This window comes from Neodiprion pinetum, chromosome 3 (genome assembly GCF_021155775.2).
Source record: "Neodiprion pinetum isolate iyNeoPine1 chromosome 3, iyNeoPine1.2, whole genome shotgun sequence".
Classification (NCBI taxonomy): Eukaryota; Metazoa; Arthropoda; class Insecta; order Hymenoptera; family Diprionidae; genus Neodiprion; species Neodiprion pinetum.
In genome coordinates this window covers 28,935,631-28,958,152 of record NC_060234.1, presented here as the reverse complement: position 1 = coordinate 28,958,152, position 22,522 = coordinate 28,935,631, and the positions used below count along the sequence as shown (strand labels likewise).

The 22,522-nt window shown below is 38.9% G+C and overlaps 2 protein-coding genes across 7 annotated transcripts; both read right to left on the bottom strand.

The window, feature by feature from the left end:
- Window positions 1-263: 263 nt before the first annotated feature.
- LOC124214929 (RNA-binding protein RO60) lies at window positions 264-6,322 on the bottom strand. Of its 6 annotated transcripts, XR_011176623.1 has the most exons (9): window positions 6,221-6,322; window positions 4,990-5,215; window positions 4,520-4,871; window positions 4,138-4,349; window positions 3,855-4,060; window positions 3,651-3,771; window positions 3,149-3,573; window positions 2,744-3,074; window positions 264-2,501 (listed from the first exon to the last, which is right to left on the bottom strand). XR_011176623.1 is itself a non-coding variant. In XM_046617691.2 (8 exons), the coding sequence occupies exons 2-8, from the start codon at window positions 5,191-5,193 to the stop codon at window positions 2,942-2,944; spliced, it is 1,653 nt and encodes a 550-aa protein (XP_046473647.1). In that variant the 5' UTR covers window positions 5,194-5,215; window positions 6,221-6,322; the 3' UTR covers window positions 264-2,941. The 6 variants fall into 6 exon arrangements, 5 of the variants coding, with proteins under 5 accessions (XP_046473647.1, XP_068990411.1, XP_046473648.1 ...); XM_046617691.2 differs by having other exon boundaries at window positions 264-3,074; XM_069134310.1 differs by lacking the exon at window positions 6,221-6,322 and adding an exon at window positions 5,935-6,207 and having other exon boundaries at window positions 264-3,074.
- Window positions 6,323-6,746: 424 nt separating this feature from the next.
- LOC124214922 (nose resistant to fluoxetine protein 6) lies at window positions 6,747-20,952 on the bottom strand. The gene is made up of 10 exons (XM_046617678.2): window positions 19,990-20,952; window positions 11,409-11,695; window positions 11,086-11,261; window positions 10,673-10,821; window positions 9,995-10,087; window positions 8,692-9,251; window positions 8,267-8,572; window positions 7,978-8,152; window positions 7,604-7,746; window positions 6,747-7,502 (listed from the first exon to the last, which is right to left on the bottom strand). The coding sequence occupies exons 1-10, from the start codon at window positions 20,333-20,335 to the stop codon at window positions 7,365-7,367; spliced, it is 2,373 nt and encodes a 790-aa protein (XP_046473634.1). The 5' UTR covers window positions 20,336-20,952; the 3' UTR covers window positions 6,747-7,364.
- Window positions 20,953-22,522: the final 1,570 nt, after the last annotated feature.

Here is a 22,522-nt window from a genome sequence, read left to right as displayed (position 1 = left end):
TGCAAATAGTTGATATTTTTTCACCTGGTACGAACACATGGAACGTTTTTTGTTGCGGTGATCATGGATCTACGTTAAGATTTTTAACTATTTTATCAAAAAAATATAGCACGCGATAAATAATATTTCGTTAGATAGCCAAGGATTTAAATTAATTGCTTTTATCATTTTACAGAAATGTTGTTCTATTAAACATACCAATTTTTAACGGACTTTATACTTAATTAGTTCATACATGATTCTGTGAAATCTACCTAACATCCATTATCATTTGTAGTGTACGTTCTTATCATACATATTTTTCGCATTTATTGATTTTTTTTTTTTAATTTTTTTATTCTTTAATGCTGTTTTCACGTTTGCTGTAAAAACGGACCCTCATTTTAACACAACGTAACTTAGTGCACGTGAATAAATAGATCTCACCAAATTCATAAATTTTGGAATATAAAAAAATACTGTTTTCTTCTGACGAATATTATATTACTTTTAACCTAAATTCAGATTTTATGAGAAGAATAAAAGTAAAATCACCTAAAAATATTGTATATTATACATTGACAATTTTATAGAGAAGAAAATTTCAGAGTAAAAAAAGGAAAATATGAGTTAATACATTAAATTCGATAGTTGAAAAAATGATGATAGCGATATAATATTCGTTATTGAACAAAGCTTTATCCCGTGCTTTTATTGATTATCAATAAAATCGTTTATACTATATCATTTAAGACTAATTAACAAATTAGGTGTAGCTTAGCACACTCCCGATTTATTTATTCATTTTTCTAGTTTCAACAATAACAGTGGATTTTATATCACAGTATATAAGTATAAGGGATATTCAGTGTTTACTTCTCGTTACTTTGGATATGGCAAATATGAAATAACAGTAAAAATTACACTAAAAATTGTAAGCTTACACTCTTTGGGGTTAAATGCATATCACAGAGAAAATTTTTCATCTTTATTTATTCTCTTTCTTTCCACTTTTTTTTCACATTTTCTATCAACTGGTGTAAACCGGGAGTGTGCGAATTTCTAATTCATTATGCATTCGTAATAGTTATTACTAGAGCCTGGGTAAATGTGTATTACAAATTATAAAACATGTACGTATAATATAAACTTAAAAAACCTAAAATATGGGGGAAAAAAATATAAAAAATAGAAACTGCATTTTCTGGCTCCAAACATCTTACTTTATGTAGAAAACCAAATAAGAAATAAAAATGATTTAGTAAAAAATATATATTCACGTATCAATCCAGGCCCTAGTTATTACACACTAAAAGTATATCAAAAAACCACAAACCCATAACCAAAACCAAGATCAAATTGAAGCAAAATTATTATTACAATGTATAATTTTTGAGTATTATTATGCGTATCAAGCATACTGTACAATCGTAAGCCTAAATACTCTGCTGCGTTTGACTACTAGCTTGAAATCAAAATGTTTCGAACTCATAAAAAAAAAGCAACAATAAAAATGCATCAACATGCGATATGCAGAATGACATTAAGCATAAGGAGAAAAAAAAAAAAATTTCTTCTTAAAAGAATACACGCCTTATTCTTAATTGTAATCACATAAAATCATTATCTAATAGTGGTATCAACTTAGTGTTAAAGATTCACAGTGCAAAATAACGCATATTTTATTTTTCTATTATATTTATTAAATAGAGAGTGTCCATTTTTTTTCACCACTGTTAATCACGTGCTAAGTTAGAACTTTATAGATTTCTAATTTGTCATGGTAAATTTAGATAAAATAGATAAAATTTAGTAGGACCCGTTGATATTTTTTTTTGCTCGACTTTTAAAGAAACATACCACGATGACACAGAATGGTGTAGACGTTACAGCGAAACACAATATGACCAATATGTATTAAGCCATTTGTGTTCATGTACTTTGACGTTTTTCCCATAAAGATGCTCTTAATAGCAACGAGATATTCAAATTCTATTCGAGAAACGAATTCCATGTATGGTAAATGTCTCGACAATTGTTAATTTTTTTTGTATTATCGTATTAGTGGTAATTAAGTCGTGATTTATATATTTCTCCCGTGTCGACCCGAGTCACATTAAATCTAGAATAATATATTCATAAAATGATCTAAATGCGGCTAATAAATCGATAAATAATCAGAGCTTTATCAAAAAGGTCAGTCTGTGTGGGTTGTCGACACTCTACGTTAAAGTAAAAGACATCTTAGGCAGTTGTAGTAATTATTTAGTCTCTCTATCATTAAACTATGCAGCATCAATTACTCCGATTATCATATCATTTGAAACCATGGCCAACTTCACTTTTTCCAGATAATATCTTTTTTTCCCCATTTTAATTATAATCTTTACATAGATATATCTTCGAACTTTTTCACATATTGATACTCTTCATCATTCATATTGTACGAAATAGAAAACACGGAATCACTTCTAAAATAATTCTTGATTCTACTGCTATCTGCCACAAATGTTTCTGTCCAGCTATAAGCAAATAATGTATACAAGATAATTAAGAACCTTGAAAACTCCAGACACAAATTAAAATCGATAGTATGAAGTGCGTAGAAAATTTTGGACCTTGAAAGAACAAAATTATACAAGTATTTCTAATGTCACAATAATAAATTGTTAGGTATTGTATGTGCAGGACAGATAAAGATTAAGAATTGGAAGATGAAAAATATAACTTCATTTCCAACAGCTGCAAAATGCAACTGACTAACCTCTCGTGATTGAATGCCATTCTCATTCTCCAGGGTGATTTGTAATTTTATAACTTGTAACACACTGATGTATTATAGCCAATTTGCGTACGTCTCTTGTTCCTGATGTACATTGTATTTTTCCTTTTTTCTCTTTGGTTGGTGTTGAGACATTTGTGGCTGTTAGAAAAGGTTAGGTTAGAAGGATATTGTTGCAAATTAAAACAGGGACCTTGCAAAAGCTTCGATAATTTTTGGGACATTCTCATCGAATCCACAGATAGTGAGAGTGTTTTTGTCGTCATCGCTATGAGGTACCATTTGTGCAGTTGTCATCGCACAGGTTACTAATCTATAATGAATGTCAGAAATGAGTAAATTGGTGAAATGATAGAATTTTATATGTCATGTGTGACAAGCACTTACTTTGCATTTTTTAGCTCCATTTTGCTTCGATACTCTTTGATAGCTTTCCTAGGGTTGTCAGTTCTCGCTCCATTCCCACATCTTTTGTCAACAACGTCGACTACGTTTATAAATACGTCGATTTCTTCACTTTTTTGAGCTGCCCAAATCATTGGCTTTTCCAAGTTAACCTCCCCTGTTGGCATTTGCTTCATTTTCTTCACAATTTGTCCCAATGATGCATTTTTATTCAAATATACAATATGAACACCAATATTTTTGAAAGTTGCCACTGTTACATTGTTCTCACTCCGAAGAAGGCACAGTGCTATCAGACATCCTGCTTCTGCTGAGCTGAGATTTCCACACCGCCATGCAGAATTGTCTTGCATAGCTTTGCTCATATCTATTGTAATCATATATCGAAGACCCGTTGGTGCCAGACTCTAAGATGGAGATAATAATAAAGCATCAATCTGCGTTTCCCTGATGAGCAATGATGTGACAGAATTATACAACTTACATTAAACGAATATCCAAGTGTTTTGTAAAGAGCTTCAATAATTTTTCTTGTAGGTTTTGGCGGTGGAATCACTGATCTTGCTTTGGCTTTTCTGGCCTTCTGTTTTTCGTACGATAAAGCTCTGATAGAGAACAAAAAAATTGGTTACAAAAAATCTGTTAGTTAAATTTGTGACTAGCATACAAAACATATCAGATTACATACGGGCCAGATTTTTCGTAATTCTTAATTGTGATCAGAACCAGAGCTGGGTGAATCTTTTCCTTGAGTAGCTTCTCTTGGTTGCAGATTTCATCAACTACTTTATCGACTGCCGCGCCAGTTGGTTCTAGTATTCCAATGTTGTGCATTCTTTGGAGATTGTGAAGCAGCATGGTTATATTCATTGTTGGTATCAATGAATTCCATACCTGATTATATCGATTGGCATGTCAATACTTTATTCCCAGTTTTATTAACATTCCAAATTAATGTCTGCGAAAGTTACCTCTTCAGATTTCAGTAAATGCCCAGGGACATGATCCAATGTAAGATTATGAAGTTCTAGCAATCTGCCAGCCAATACTTGATCTTCGCAATGTTTAAAATTTTCAATTTTTTGAATATACTCAATCACTTCGGCAGCTTCCGGTTTATCGCCAAAATCTTTTATCGTTTCTTTCAACCCGAACAATACGTACTTCAGAACAGCCTTCTTTGCTGTTTTACATACAAAGTTGATACATTAATTATTCATGCATGATACTGAGAGCATTCGATTATTGCTTGTTTAGTCTCAAAAGGACCAAAGCTGTTGGCACTATTCTAACAAGTATGAAACTCAATTGTAATATAAATGAACCTGAATAGTGTGGATTGATTCAAATTACCAATATCGTCTGTTTTGGGATGAGATAATTTCACAATATCCTTGTGAGTCCAGCCATATCTGCCTTTGCATCCGGTAACACACTTCGCTAAATCAAGTGCATCTTTGGACAAGTACCACTCATTTACAGCTTTTCGCCATCCGGCACCCCAACCGTGTTTCGGTTCCGGTGCGCTCTTGGCTATTTGAGAAGCAAACTTGACGAACAGAATGAAATGTTGCGGTGTTGTACAAATTGTTTTTATCGCATTGTAGGCAGCGTGGCGCAGACTCTCGTTCTCAGTTTGTCTGGCACATACTGCCAGTGCAAATATCAAAGTTTCTGAATTTTGTACCAGTTTTCTTTCAAAAGCCTGAAAAGGAAAATGACTAGAGATAAACGAGTATTCATATGTAGCTCAATAATCAGTATTCCCGTTGTGTCTAAGAAATAATTAGAAAAACATTGATTAACAGATATAAACTATGCACCTTTTTAATCAAGTCGATTGCTACCAATGGGTTCTGTGTTTCGGCTATTTTTTTTATGGACTGAACGCGACCTTCTTCATAATAATTGTGAAAAAACCAATTGCCTGGTTGATAATTTGGGTATTCTTTCCCGACATACAGATATTGGCAAAGACGTACTTCAAGTTGAATTAGACTATCTCCTGATAGCGCAGGCTCCGCCATATTTATTAATTATACGTCAATTCTGTAAATCGATTATTATCGTTGTTATTATTAATTTAATAATTGTTTTTCCATGTAAAACATTTCTAAATCCATGTAATTTTTCTGCATCTTCCACTGGTGGCCAGAAAAAATTTTTATGGCATATATCAATCGATGTAATGCTTTTCTGTCAATATATTATACTTAAAATACGTGACTGTTGATTAGAATATTTATAAGCTGCAAGCTGTAGAATTTACTCATCGAAATACCTCTAAAAAACATATATGGTGTAGATTAAAAGCCTATATCAACACAAGACTTTTACCCTTAATACGTGTTTTCAAAGTTGAACAAAATCGATGAAGTAGCGGATCGTGTAACATATTATCTAAGTAGGAAACGTACAAGTCGAATCCAACCCAAATTTCCACCGGTGTCTAAATTTGAAGATATTCAATTTCGGAGTAATAACAAAAAATGTCGGAAAAAAAGCTAAGTGAGCTGAAAAGAATCGTTGTAGCACTTTCTTTTAAACACCGTTTAATGCATTGTCAAAAGTCAGTGCAATTTGTGAAATGATATACGCATACGCATCAAGTTTGGATGAGAAAAATTTTGATTAAACATTCAATTACAATATATCTTATCCATTACATATCCGGCGTATTTCCATATATGCATAGCCGCGAGCTGATCGTGGTTAGGTATTCAGTGAACAATGTAAAACGACGTTACGACCGTCGAACTCGTACGTACTTCGTACTCCGAAATGCGAAATTGGCGGAAGAATGTGGAATGCGTTAAAGAACCGACACATTCACGCACGTAATCCCAAACGCGTAACCGCAATTACCTTATAAAGCGAGTTGGAAAAAAAGAATTAGACAATATTGATACGAATATGACATGACGTGACGTCAGGATTCCAAGCGAATTCTCTTCCTCTCGTTTTCAACAGGGTGCTGAGTGGCTGAATCATTCGTTGGCTAATGCTAAAACGGTGTTATGTTCTTGTCGTATTACCAGAAAAACTAACGGTTACCTGATAATATCGGAAAAATGTCTGTAGCGCTGCCCAAATACGACCATACAATATTTCCTCCGTACAACGGCACGTCAGTTGCGATGTGTGCACCATAGACTTATAAAAGATAGACTGAGCGCTCTCATGAGCCGCTTGAAGCAAACATTTAAAGGACAGATATATGCCGCGAGTACTCCTTTCTCTCTCTGTCGATATTTGCGGCGGGGATCGAGGCGGCAGAGGAGAATGAGGCGAAATTATATGCCTATATCTATAGCTGTTCCACTTCCCGTGAAGGGGAAAGGAACAAATTTTGGCATTTCATTGCCATCTCTCTTGACGATTGTCGGTAAGATAGAAGAGCTTTATCTGACGGCTTCGTGAAATCTGAATTACCTGTTTTTTCACCCGCGATCGTCTAACTGTTCGAAATTTGTCGGGTTCTTATTGTTTTTGATGAATTGAGGTGAAGTACGTATAGGTGACAGATTGATGGTTAATTAAAAGTGAAATTGGTGATTCGATTTATATAGAAATTGTATTTTATTATTTACAGGCTACAGATAAAACGTATCTAAAAATTAGGCCGTATAATAAGATCAAATCTAATGAATACGGTACATATTGGTGTACAATATTAACATATACTGACGTAGCGCGTTAGGGCGTATTAGATACAATTTAAATAACTTATATTTGAAAATTATCTCACTTACAAAAAAAAAAAAGAGATGATATCCGGAGAGAGTCTGAGAGAATTACATTCGAAATAATTCTAATTATCTCATCCTAACAAAACACTCCTTGGCAAGTGTTTGATTCAGGTACCACAATGTACCAAGGTACAGTTTACGTCTGGTTATTTTCAAGTATATAGTCGTTTATAGTTTAGTACCCACGTCAAATGCTCGCCGAAAAATCCTCGTATGCTTCCATACAAATATCTTAAACAATTGATAAAAATGGACTATAGGTAATAGCTGCATGATAAAACTATGCCTATTGGTTTTTATCGAAGTAAACAACTACACAAGCTTCCCTCTTGACTCTCATACAACTGCATTCGTTACTCCTATTACAATATGGAGTATCACATATTTTCTCAACTATCGTATATCACTTTTGCACCAAAATTCAACGATGATCAAACACACTCTTGGATTCAAGGAACTCGTGGGATTCTTCTTCGCTTGTTAGGTGCCAGGATCTTCAGCATAGTGACGACCGGAGCCTCGAAAGCCAAAGAAATCGCGAATGACAAGGCATACGAAAGCACGAATTGCCCGAGGAATGTTATCAACTGAAAAGTTAGTTACATACGTTAATCGTTTGTTTTAACCGAGTGCAATGCAACCCAGGCGAATTTAATACCCTTTTATATTTACGTCAGAGTTTACGTACCACAGTATCTTTCCCAAGATGAAACGGTGCGTCTAGATTCATTGCTGTTAGTCGAATAACGATAGGATGGACAAGGTAGGCACAATAAGTAACTCTGCTAAACGGGTGCAGAATTGGCGCCGATAATATGCTGTTGACGTAACCTAAATAAGAAAAATTAAAAATGTCGTTAATACGATTTGAAGTAATGAGTCTATTACCATCTCTGTAAAAAGATCTGAGAATTGAACAAAGTCTTGTTTCCTTTATCTTTGTCCAATTTCAGAATAATTGTGCAATTTGAACAATTATCGATTAAAAATTTGTCTCTGTAAGCGAGCATAGATTCAGGCCATGAAGTTATAAATAATTTTTCATATATTCTGTCAACTGACCTCCGTAGCCTGTGCTGCACGCTACGACTATCCATGCTAGTCCAAGTGACCATGCGCTGTGGCTTAAGGAAGAGTAAGCAGCTGCCGTTGCAAGACTCAATTCCGTCTCGTACAAACCGTAGAGTAAACTGAGAAGACACGCTGTTGACAGTAGCCAGCCCACAGTAACCGTCATCTGAAATACGAAAGGCATTATTTGAATGTCGATATTTTTCAAGTAGCGTTTTACGCGTAAGATGAATAAACCACAACAGCGTGGGTGTGAAATATGTGTAAAGCAAAGACCAACCTTGGACATAGTAATTTTGCAGTTTGTCTTGAAGAGTAAATACCCTACGGACATCCCAATCAAATAAGGACCAAGCCTCGTCCAAGGCTTGTCGTAAATTTTGTCAAATAATGCGAGGGGATCGTCCGAGCTTGGCATGTGGTTGTTGGTGTAAGCGATGTAAGCCGTTACTATCCAGGAACTGAGGAGTAACATCGCAGTCGAAAATGCAGCAATCTTGACGTGATTGGTCGCTACGATCAGTATTATAGCACCAACGACGTAAAACTGCGTATCGTCGGCGACGTACCAACTCCAAAGCATGCACTGAAATTCAAAATTCACCGTCAATGTTCATCACGACAAGTGGACCGACTGGTCAAAGCGTCTGCCGGAAAAAGGTATTTCTTAACGATTAGAAAAAAAAAAATCGTGCACATGCTAACCATTTCATCGACGGGGAAAAGCGTATTTATGTAGAGCAGATTCCTCCACCAGTAATTCGGACAGTTGTAGTGATCAGCTGTGGGCGGTTCGAAAACTGAATTGGCATTGAACCACTTCATCGAGACCTCGACAACTCCAAGAACGAACATGTAGGGTGTTGTAAGTCGACAAAATCTATAAGATATGAAGCCTATGAATTTTAGCATGCCAGCGAGGAATCCTCGCGTGCCTTGTGTCAGCCTGTGCAAATCCCCTTTGGCGTTGGTCCTGAAGTAGAGGAAGGAAACGAGGAGGCCGCCCATGAAGAAGAACGTGTCCACGCTGAAAGCACCGCTCGTTACCGTCTGGAAGAGAAATCTCTTCTCCACTATCTTGCGGTACTCCATGTTGTCCGAATATTTGAACACCACGATGCACGTGTGGCCAAGTATCACCCAGGCCATCGATATTGCTCTCAAACCGTGGATGGTGCTTATCGTGTCACTACCTACGGACTTGTCACAAATCGTCCGTAAGTTTGCCTTTATGGAAAACGATAGCAACAATTCCTCGAATATGCCTGAAACATACAGAAAAATTTTGCAGTTTTAGTTTCAGTTGGAAAATTATGAAAATTGAGTACGACCAGTTGACAATAGTGATGTCGCGATTTTTTTCCGTACATTGAACTCAATTTATTTTATTTTTTTTAAATCACTGTGACCGGATCCCTCGCGAACAGATACATGTTGCTAATGATTTCTTTGTCAGAAAATTCGCGAATGTCACTAATTCTAATTTAACAATTTTTTCATACAATGGAATTCATACCCTACTGAAAATAATCGACGATGGTCATATAGTGCGTGACGTTTAAGCTCATTTGACTCAAATGTGTTTAATGCACTTTCGTTGTGGAGTTCGGTAATGCTTCATAGAGCTTATTGGCAGTAGATTAGTGAAAGCTCAAATAAGTTACTGAATACCACTTGTCAGAGTAATATTAAAGTGCACTCTTCCTTTCTCTCAGGCATAATTTCCTTGAACCACGCGGATGTACTATGCATGACATCTTTACTCATTGAGTCAGCAACGTTGCATTACACGCTCGACTGCATCGGACTGGTTTTCCTCGTTACATCAATGCATAAGCGTTCTCTCCTCTTTGCAGTGTAGAATCACTGCTCAATTCGTCGATAAATTTCTCGATGAGATCGATCGAAGACTTTACCCATACCTATATACTCTCCATTCAGCCTCGCCATTCTCTCCGCTCCAAATTACATTTATTTCTCGTATTCGAAGATTGGCAAATTAACTCACTCAATATCTCTGGCTCGGGAGGCGGGGGAGGAGTGCTTTCGTGGTCATTGTTGTTGTTGATTGAAGTCACGCCGTTAGCACTGTGGTCAGGAACTGAAACAAGAAGATGGATTTTATCCTGATAAATTACGGCACGGTGAATAAAATCAAACTTTAATCAATTATAGAACTTCAAATTCTATTAGATACGTTCTTCGTCGCGTCTTTTACAAAGTCACATCGTACTCGAGATGATTGGGAATTCGGCAAGATTTTGTTAGTAATAGTTTCATTTACTTATTAGATACACGCTTGAACGTATCACGTCAGTGCGTTTTAGTAATTTCATATTCCCATTCATAGTACAAAATAACATTGACGACTATTGTATTTATTCTTCTGTGCGAAAATTATTTCCCGAAAAGTCGACGATTGTCATGAAACCGAATTTGTATTACATCATCGACATATGTTTGTTTTAACACTAAGTATCCGGCTTATAGTTTCTTCCCACAAAGATGGAAAGATACGCGTGTAGGCAAACTCCGTGCAATATCGGTGATCCATATGATGAATAACTTTCGGATCGTCAAGCCTTTGTGGTTATCTGGCGTTAGCGATTCAAAATATTCCGTGTGAATGAAATAACCGAAAATACTCTATACTACTTGAATTTAATAAGGAACCGTCTCTACTTACCATTTGAAATTTTTCCACCGGATAGTTGTTCCAATTTTGCATGCTTCTCCAAGTCGTAGTTCAACGTGGCACGTTTCACCTTTTTTGTCAGATAGACATCGTAAGTGGTACCAGTAGTCATTAAGACTATCACGAGGACAGTCGATCCGCTGAAAGGTTATTGAGTTGAATAAAAAGTTGTGAGAGCCAAGTTTGCATGTCATTCGAACGAGGAGTGAACTACTTTACTCGATTTTAATCAAAATTCTGTCAATCACTTTCTCAACGCAAGAACTCTCTCTCTCTCTCTCTCTCTCTCTCTCTCTCTCTCTCTCTCTCTCTCTCTCTCTCTCTCTCTCTCTCCCTCTCTTTCACTATCACACAGAGAATGAATTACATAACACGTACAGCGAAAAAGGCTCCAAAATACTTACAACAGTGCCCAGAAGACGGAATCTGTGAACATATCATACGGGTTGTGCTGATCTCGAACCTTATCGATGCTGGAATGTTTAGCCGCAGATTTGCTGGCCGCCAGTTTTGCCACCACGGTCACATCGGTCGAGGTACAAGAAAACGGAAGGCAAACTCCAACGTGAATTTTACGCGGCTGAAAAGTATTCGTAGACGCGACTTAGTGGTAGCAACGTGACAAAGTGCTAGTGTACTCTAGTCAACATTTTTTGCACAGATGATTGGGCAGCTCTAGTTCCAGAACAATTACAAGCATTCTATCGAATCGAAAGGAAGCACCTACCACTGGACTAACGGATCCGTTCACGTTGATCTTGATCATGTAGAAGCCAATTTTGAATGGTGGGATATCGGAGATGGTGGGCGAAAGGAGACCGGCTCCGCTCAGTCCGTAGTTTTTTTTCTTTCTTGGTTCGGAGGTAAATTCACGAACCTCGTTCGCGGCTGTCGTGAACTGTTGGTTACCCTTGTTGTAGTCCATCCCGATAAAGCTACACTCCGTTGCTGATCCCATGAAGTAAGAATTCCCCCAGTAGAAACTGTTTGCAAATCTTCCAGACGCATCGTCCACTGAAACGAAACGTGTTCAAGTCTTAAAATTATATCTTTTTTTTTTCTAATACAAAGAATCAAAGATGCTTGTTGAAGAAGGATAGATGATTGGAACTAGTCGCGCATGTTTCACACCTTATTCGATTCAAACGGTCGTATGAATTCAGGCTTATCAAAAATTTTTCAAGGATATCGTATCAAAAGTTATACAGGATCTGCAATTTCTGGATGACAGGCAAGGAAAAATCCTGTTGTGAAAGTATGACCGATTTGATTCATTTAATCAAGTCCAACCTCGATTTCAGTTTGGGGAACGAACTAAAAATTACAAAGCAAGCAAGTACGCAAGCCTTTCGTTATACGCAGACAATTGTAATGAGTGGTTATTTCATCTCGGAACGCGACGCGAGTCGCTTCTCTTTGAAGATGCTTGAATAGTGTCGGGTCCGGTGGGCAGCGGTTAGATAACTTTTCTTACTTCCCGAATAGAAAGTGTTACCTCATCGCGGATGGCATCAAACTTCGGCCTCGAGTATCTCCCGCGCCAGCGTGGAGGCAAGCAATAACATGAAACGGAATCCGGTCTTATGTGGGTCTCAAAAAACAGTCGCAATTCAACCGGATAATATTTCAAAATTACACTTTCTGCCGTGGATATTACGAATCGCGTTTGGTCACTCGTTGCCAAATGACAGATACGACAAAACCGTCTCCAAAGTCTGAAGCATGCCATTTGAATTCATAAATTATTCATTCCTTCGAATATGATAAATGGCACATTTTTGATAATTACATTTTCATCATAAGTATAACTTATCATCTTGTAATCTTTTTTTCTTTTCAACCGAAAGGTATGACTTGGTAGGTAACTTGTGGCATTGGTCTTTGGTTTTGTCCGCTTTTTCGTGTATATCTACGGTTCCCTTTTTCGGCTACACGGTTCGATTTTGTTATTGCACCATAGAGGAAGTTGCACCAGTACTATCGTCCCTTGAAGAACCAGTTCTGCTGGGCGTACCGAAGGCGTGCCAGTAGGCTGCATGGAAGAATCCTTTGTGAATACTACAGGCGGTTGGAACAATAGTATCTTACTTTAATTGCAAATTTATACGGGGTAAGAAGCACGTTTAAATCTGTTATGGTCAGAGTTCCAACTAACGAGTATCCGTGCAGCCTCCGGAATGCGGGTTAACATCAGATGAATCCGTGTGCGCGAGCAATTCATCACTGAGCGTAACATTGGTTTAAAGATGATAAACTGAATTTGTACGTGCATGGATCTTGGCCTTTTGAATAATTTGTGACTATCTAATTGTGCGTCTAATGGTTACAAATGCGTTTAGAAACAGTGCTAAGTTGATATTAGCGTTTCCTTCACAACGATACCAAGGTCATATTTCGTCGAGAGTTTACGCAACATCGGAAAATGCAGGGAGTGAAAGCGGCGGGTATTTTTTAATCAGTTCCAGGTGTGTGCTCACTGCTCATCCATGAAGAAATTCGTCACCAGTGAGTCAGAGAACGGTTCGTACGTCGAGTCATTTCGTACGCGTGAGATACGAAATTCGTCCAAGGACTAGCGAGGAGCTAGGTGTCTATTATTATGCATGTAAGGCGTATTGGTCCAGATCAGATTTAGCCGAGGTACATACATATATTACAATGAAATTAGAATGACAATGGATTCTGTAAGAGTTGTGTCATTGTCGGCGTCTTGAACTTCGATTCAAAGTCAAGTTCAGCAACACGCGGCTCACTAGTCCTTATTTTCAACTTGGCATGGTTCGATGCAATGCAATGCCCATACGTCGCGGGAATAGCCGCTCATAATTGGATCGGACCGCTATGGTGAGTGTGCTGGAATCTTGATTGCAAAGAAACTGCATTCTTCGCTTTTCTATCCACGTTTCGGAATCCACACCTCTCAACCGGTTTATCGTAATCTTGCCACGCCATCGTCGTAATCCTCAGTTACCCGCCTCATAACCATAGTGGTGACCCAGTCGCAACGCTGCCACTTTGATCTACCGTGTTTCTCTTATGGCCATTGCCGAGGCTAATTGTCCGCGAAGTTCACAGACAGATTATCACTTTCCGGGATTCTTTCGTTATCCGGTGAAGCCACACGAGCCAAGTTCTTCCGCATTCATTAAAAAACTGACGTCTCAGACTCGTACTTTCTTCAACCATTGTTCGATATTTTTAAGACGATCGAGTCTTGCGTCGATGTAAATAATATTTGACTATCATTTCTTCGGAAAGCATGGGATACTCCAATTATTTTCGTGACGGAATGCTTTCGGATCCGGTCAACACTACGAACAACTGTAGGAAAGAAAAAAATTTGTCCAATACTTGTGATGTTTTGTTTAACTAGTCCTAAAGTATGGGTTTTTTTAAAGAATACTTTTTTCCACGATAAGAAATTTGAACACTGCACGATTTTGTTTCAAGTATGAGTTCAAGTATCGATGAATAACTTGAATGTTTAGACTCGTCTGGTGCCTGAATTAACTAGTGTCAATGAAACAGTGAATAATAACGACCGAAAGTCGGCTAGCGCCGATTTTGCCCTCGTTATTTCCAACCTGGAGACAAGCAGCGTCGTTGTGGTGATTCTTTTTGTGCCGTAATATCGCGTCGAGTCAGCGGTTGTTATGGTCAGGGAAAGTGATTTGAAAAGAGAACGGCTTTCTTGCCAACTTTGTTGCCATGTGTTAACCATGTTGACCACTTTGTTCTGTATCGTATCCGGATCGCAGTATACCTACAACGCGCGACACCCACATTGCGATTATCTCCGGTAATATCGCGGAACCATTACTCTTGCATAATTCGTGTCCTGCAGAACTTTCAGGAAGCATTGAAGCGATGGTGAAATAACACAGAGGAGCTGCAATATTCAAAGTGAGGAAAAACGGCAGAACTCGTGTAATTGCTGCCGTCAGCCTGAGCAGCAGAAGCCTCGCCCCGTTCCCACCATGGATTAAGAAAGCATATTACTGAATGGGTTTTGACATAATATGCGAATGGCAATGCCTGTTATGCGCAGCGACTTCATAACCGAAATCATCACGCTCCGCTATCTCGTTTCACGTACAAACCCGAACGCGTACTTATGTACGAATGTGTTACATTTTTAAGGTGGTCACCAAGTTTTCCCACCACACCTATATATTGTTGCACAGCATGTGCTCAGCAGGCCCTGAGGCCTTAGAACGACATGCCGCGCGCACATATTGCGAGACCATAATGAGCTGTCAGTTGACATCGAATAAGCGAAAAGCCGATTAACCAGTATAGACTGCTAAAACTTTTACCGACACCTGTTTTGCAACAACTCTTTCAGTATGCCGCGGAAGGCCGTTTTTCAGATCCCAAGCAATATAATCGCATTCCTGAAAACATCCAAATACCTACTCGAATACGTCTCAAGGATAGGGAGAAAGCTGCATAACGCAGTGCGGTTCTGTTGTGTAAGATGAATTTCGATTCAATAACAAGTATCTATGCTCGATGAGCTATTTGGGTCAGAGTCAGCACTCTCGGTAGGTAGACCTCTCAGAATACTCTGCGCAGGCATGCTCATTGGTTAATTACTGTTAGGTAAGGGTGCCCGCGTGTGCGGGTATAGCAAACGAGTGAACGATTCGTGGCTCGGACCGGACTGTCGAATTTTCGTAACCAAAACACGCTTTGGAACCAGCGAAAGTGATCCTTCCTACTTTGACTTCCGAGGCTTTACGGTTTGCTTTTACCTTCGCTATATGCCTGTGCGCAACACGCTTGTGCGTTATATAGCGTGCAGCGTGTCCTACTGACAAGTCGAATTAATATTCGATTATAAATAACAACATTCGTGACATGGGATATAGCATAAGACGATTGTTTACTATTCTCTTACTTGTCAATTTTTTATTTCATTTAGTTATTTTTTGCATGGCATAATACGGGTCAGGATTTGAAATCGAACCTAGACCTTTCAAATACCAAAGTGAACAGAATGTAGATATGTAATAAATCACGGCGATTGAGTAGAATTTCAGTACCTGTTTCTCGATGATGCAATTCATCTGGAGAACATTTCTGTTATTAAGTTTTAATTTTTTTTTTTTGTATTCCACGTGTCAATCTAAGAAGGGTGTTACGTGATTCGTACAACCGGCTATTTAAACTAAGCGCCTTTTGACGCGCGTGACTTTGCAACAACGTCACGGAGTACGAGGTTCGAACATTGCTCTGTAATTGTCAGTTGGAAACCGCTGCGATTCAAGTGCCTGTAGAGTCGTAACACTTTTGGATGCACTGCTTATCATGAAACGTACTCTTACGTGACTGTAGGAGATGCTGTTGGTCGTGTCGTACAAACAGACGATTACCGAGATCCGAAGTGGTTTAGCCTAATAACGACAATAATAATGGTAACAATGATAAACATAACAATATCAACAGGGATACTTTCTATTTCACCGCAGTCATTCGTAAATCACATATTGCGAGAGATTGTGTTATTCAAGAATTTTTGGTCAGGAATCGTGCACCGCGTACAGATCAATCGATCTTTGGATCGACGTGAGAAGCGTATTTTCACCGAACATCTCACCTGTTACAAGCTACAGGAAAGCGGATGAAACGTAACCTGCCTGCACTCGTTAACACAGCGTTGTATAATCGAGAGTTGAGTATCTGTGTCGTAACTTTCAAGATCCACGCGCGAATACCGTCGCGTCATTTTTAACTTGAGTTTCGAGATTTCGCACGTTGTATTAGCGAAAATTGCAAAGCCCGTCATGTCTGTCGTACCTGCGATCAAATTTTCGTTACGTCACGTCGCCGGAAAGATGAGCAAATGAAGTATTCGTCTTATATGTTTTCAACGATCAAACAATTGACCCGTAGAAAGGCCTAGGTCATTGAATGACTTTTCTATCCTGGTAACGCGCGAGTATACCTTCCATACGTCCGCAAGATAAATTTGAAAGACCTTCGTTTCATCTAACAAGTACGCTTAACGTTGACCGCGCGTTGAGCGGTTAACGAGCATTGTTTGTTCCGGAGTAATTGAGACGTTCTTACTGAAATACTTTCTCACGTTTTTACCGCTCTAGGATCATGCTGCGTCTACGACCGTGAGTGTAGTAACAATTAGGAACAGGTTGGATTATTTCCGTGGACGTGTGAAGAAAAATTAGTGGAAAGTGTGCTGGTGCGGGAAACTCGAGAGGTATGAAATTTTGAGACCGCATCAGACGTGTCCAAGTACTTCAAGCTGTCAGGTCAGCGGTATTGTGCCATTAATCTTGGTTGTATAAAAAAAAAAAAAAAAAAAATTGAAGATAGGAGAAGGTGGAGAAAAAAATTGACAAGGAGAAATGAGAAGGTACATTAACGATGCGAATAATTGCGTGATGTTTTAGCTCGTGATATAATACTGAAGTGCAGAGTCACCGAAAAAAAAACCCGCAAATACCCTCTGGCGATAATTTTATGTAACAGGACTAAAGATCCTACCTAAAATTTGGGACGTAATGCTTCGTATAGTTCACGCGCAAATACGAATAACTCTCTGAAACTCCCGCAGACACTCGTATTTTTTATGAACACTTGAGGAACAGAGAACCTGAAATTGTTGGGCTTCGTCTGGACATTTAAAATTTTTGAAGCGAATATCTGCTTATGGGTTGTTCATTGTCAGTGAGAAGGATCCAGTACTCAAGTTTTTAAGATTGTTTAATAGGGTATATATATATATATATATATATATATATATATATTACAAACGGATTGAAAGTAAAATTGGAAATGGAAATCGTGATTGTTTTACCGAATACGACTGTGCGGATTATTGAATCGGTACAATTGTTGTCAATTCGCTAAATTGCGACACTCCAGAGATTGCATCGAGGTGGAATATCGTCACTATTGACTGTAACCTTGATTTGAAATGACGCGCATACAGTTGCTCCGTGATATGAATTGGTGATCGATCCAACGAGTGTGAAAATTTCTAAGAGCACGTAGACACCTCATACAGCAATCCCCGCCCTATCATATTTACTAGACGCTTCGATCGTGGAATCTTGCAAACTCTCTACGGCCTTGAAACCGGACATTCAGATAGTTATCCAATCGCCAATGAAGCCAAAGAAAAGTGGCTCCGTATCCCACCTGGCGCAGCGACTACCGGAGGTAATACACGGTCTGGACCGAGTGCTCCGGCACTCAGAGTAGAAAGTTTCGGAGAATTTTCAACTCGCGGGGAGCCAGTCTGACGTATTGGTATTTTCGAAGAAAACTCGAGCTACGCAGGATTTGACTTATTGCGCCTTGAGAAATACGCCAGTCGTGCAGGCATAATAACCCAGATGAAGATACCGCACCGTGAGATGATTATTTATATACTTTCACTGAATTATTTCACTGCATCGCACCAGGAAGTGAACTCGCGATGCAGTTGCAACATGATGTCACGGGGACCTTTGGTGTTTAATACCATGGGAACGCGGATGAATGTTGAGTCGGGGGGTAATTAAGAGGATCTTGAAAGCGAACTCTGTAATTTTTAGCGACCAGCGGTAATTCCGCAGCTGGTGTTTAGCCCCAATCTGACAATTAACCGACAAAATCCAGCTCGCAATAACGAGGAAAACACTCGTTAGGAGCGGTGGCATTGACCCAAGAACGTGTAAAATGGTCGAAAGTGAGACTCGGATGCGGCTGTTGTGTGTACCTTCTTTACGCCAATGCAGGAGAAGCGCGTTTGTTGGGAATCCGGTTGGCTGGCAAGAAAATCCGGGATGCCCCGGGAGATATTTGTCCCATTGTTTCACCACCGAGCTACGTGAGAACCGAGTGAAACCGTATCGAGCGTTGAAAGCAGCTCGAGGCGAAGGCTTCGGGTCTTCCTGAGAAACCAACCGACCGAAAAACCGATGTTTGTTGCAATGAAAACAAACTACGCGGCACATCGATTCTTCGCGTTTGCCAAATTATCGTCAGATTGCTTATTTCAAGGCTAATTGGGTCAAGCAGTCTTGCTTTTATTCCAATTTATCGCCGAAGAAAGTTTGTCAAATCGATAAAATGACTCGTGACTCGGGTCGCGTTTGTCGGTGTTTTCTCCGCGATTGTCGAAATTCACTCGTTTCGTTAACAAGTATTGCATTCCATCCACGCAACCGACAAATCAGTCATGATTCCTGAACAATTTTTCATTATTCGACAGATATACTTTCTTCGGTTACCTTTCCGAAGTCTCATTGCGTATAATGACGAAGCATAAGTAGTAACAGTGTCGTTCGTGTCGGACAGAAAATCCTGTTAGAAAATCAATCGTTGCATTTGGGATGATCAAACGTTTTCTCCACGGAGCGAAGATTATTTTTGAGCATCGAATGATTTCTATTTCTTCAGAAATCTCACATCAGATTCGCCAAGCAACAACGACGATTATTATTCATGCTCGCAACGCTTTGTTTCAAGCCCCATTCTTTCCACCATCGAGTAAAAGTTGTCGATTTAACTTTCATCCGAATATTAGGGGCTCCTTCCGCAGCCTTGATACCTTCGTACCTACCTCACGTAATGTTGAAAACTACCAAATAAAGATCTATACGCGTATCCGATTCGTGTAAAACTTCAACCGTCGAATCAAGCGAGTCAGAACAACGCGTTGCTCCTGCAGCTGAACTTTCTATTGGTACAATAAATTTGTCCGTGTTCTTGCGCCACCTCGAGACTTGAGACGAATCGTTTCGCAATCTTTACTCGACGCGTGTTTGCCAGAATTAAGTTGCAAATTCTTTGTCTAATATTTGTCGGAAAAATACTTCCGCATTATTATAATCGCGTATAATACCCAACGCGATTGTCTATCTGGTGAAAAATGTTCTCGCAAGCAGCACACGGATAATAGTATTCAAATTTATTCGTCAGAATGCCGTTGAAAAAAGTCGGGATTAATGCAAATGTTGATGATTAAAATTACCGATATTAAACGTCCGAAGATGAGTGATCGAGGAAATTTCCTTCATTTCCTTCATTTTTATCATCGATGATAAATAAACGGAAGTAGCTGCGAGAATAACTCGTAAAATGTCGAAATGAGAAAGACTTGCGTCACGTAACTTGAACGAGAGGAGGAACGGGATTTATGGAATAAATAATTTGCATAAATTTCGTGCCACGTTGCGCAAGGTGTTATGCGAGGCTGCAGCAGGTATAATAACGAATCTGATGGGCGAATAAATTAGAATACGCGGATCGCGGAATTGATCGGTCCGTTGGTTCAATTGATTTTATCAAAGACTCACTCTTTCTCGCCCATAAATCCTTCCGCTTCAACCCGTCAACGAACCGCGTCACGTCCTTCGAGCACTCGGATGAAACCGGGTATTTTCCCTCGATCCAATTTTCCGCGAGCCATCGAGTGTTAAACACGTCCAAATCCTCCTGGAGCGTCGACCAATTTCCGCGCAAGGCTTCTTCCGGTTGCGGAAGGCTCCGCGTTTTGTGCACCGAGGATTCGATGTCCTTTGAGTCCAGAACTAAAGGGGATTCCAACTTTAGAAGGCTGTCTTGGGCGTCAATCTTGCCGATTATTATCGCACAGGCGACGGCTATTAATAGATTCATTTTCACACAACTTTTTCCCGACATTTTCTGAGATGTTATCGCGCCTAATTACCGTCGTTTATTCTTCTTTTTTTTTATTCCTTTACCGATCCGTATCGCTCTTGCTATTTCATGGTTAATTAATATCGAGTATTATTTGCATATTTGTAATTGTTGCGTGCGATGCGCGTTGTTGATTTATTCCCATCCAACACGATACCTTTCTTACTTCACCTGCACTCGCTGTTTGTTTATTTCCTAGTTTAATGGTTTATTCACACGTTCGATAAATACTAAGACACATTTGGTATGTGGTATTTAATCACCGAGTATCGATTCGATTTTTTATCATTGAACGTAAAGAATCCATGCGAACGTACAGAATTACGATCTTGTTCAATTTTTCAATTTTATCTTTGGAAAAGCACGATTTTAGAGGGCTTTCGCACACGCAGAGTCAAGTATCGACAAGTCGAGTAGATCAAACTTACGTATTAATGAATTATAACGATTAATTGCGCAGAGGTTAATCGAATTTATTGACGATTTACAATAAAAATGTTTAATTATTTTTCAATCCTTTCGAAAAGGTTCGATCTGTTTTTCGAATATTTTTAACGGTTCCTTTTCGCGGGACGTTTGGCGGTAAACTGCGGACGGCTAACTAGATGCGCGCGGAGAAATGCTTCGCTTTAGTCAGTTTCAGCCGGCTTTGCCTCCGCAAAGAAAGGCACCTCTGGGTTCTGGAGGGGGACGGTGAAAACTCAAAACTCATACCAACTAGCGGTTTAATAGTTGACTAAATTTACTTTCCTAGCCTCGGATGCATCGCATGCCATCGACGATTGTCTTGCAAGTTATATTCAAATCGCCTGCACCGTTACATCTCCAAGGGTACATAATTAACAATTATACCTATACCTATACCTATGCTGATGCACGGATTAATCAAACGTCCCGGAGGTGCTAAATTAAACATTAGACGGACGAAAAAGACAGGATTTTGAATTTTACATTAGCCGTTATATTGTTACGTGACCCATTCCCGTGCATGCGTATCTGTATCTATACGATACTTGATATTTGACCGGTAATATTTTTTCCGTGTTCTTCTTTGCACACCGAGTCCGCAACTTGACACACTTCAAGGTGTTTATGTACGTATAATAACGTCTTCTTTAGCAACGCCGTAACGAAATAAGCCGGTCTAAACGGTACGAAAAGTATTGAGTATCTGTGTGGTTGGAGAAATGCCCTGCTTGCGTATCTCTTCGTCGGCTTGTGTCAGGCGGATAGCATTCATTCGAATTTCAATAGTCAGTGCGGTGATTAATGTTCCCAAACCTCCGAGCAACATCCTCGATGCGTATGATACGTGCCAAATTAAGAAGAACACGTCGAGAAAAGAGTTTACTCGCCGTTAACGAACGTATATTTGAATATGGCGAGTTAAATGTTTTGTTATTATTATCAAATTTCAGCTGAGCCAAATAATGGTCGATAGAAATTTGTTAATAGTTGACAAATCATACTTGGCTCAACTAAAGTTTGGTAATAATAACAAAAGATTTATTTCATCGTATCCAAATATACGTTTGTTAACAATAAATAAACTCTTTTCTCAGTGCAGTGCAGCGCGATATATTGACTTTTCGATCTATGGACAGTCAATTCTGATCCATGGGAAAGATACAAAATCCCTTACATTGGAATGATTCAATGAGTATATCTCTTTTAAAATTGAATAATCAGTTTTCTTATAAAAATACTCCGTTTGCGTTGTGTGTCACACAAGTCGATACTTGTATTGCGACATGGAGATTGTTAGCTGTTTTCTACCCATGATTACACCGACCCCCTAAAACTGCACGAATATCGGCCAGCTCTTCTCAGAAGGCAAGAAATTCTTACTTCTATGTAACGAATGAACGTCGCCTTTTGGAAGTAAAAATTGACCCCCCACTTTAGCGACGGTATGTATCCGTCTTATAAAATCGCTGTTCGGCTGATCAAACGCAACCTGTCAGAAGAACCATGACTATGCTCTTTCTCCCTCCATTTATATCCTAATCTTTCTTCAGGTTTTCCCGAATAATTAATCGTCTCCTCATTGTTGCTCGTTGCACGACAAGTCTTTTTGCGTAAACTATCACGGTCCGAAAAAGAAACATAGATAAACAAATATCAAAAAACATATTTAATACAAAAAGGAAAAAAACTAGAGGTATTAAA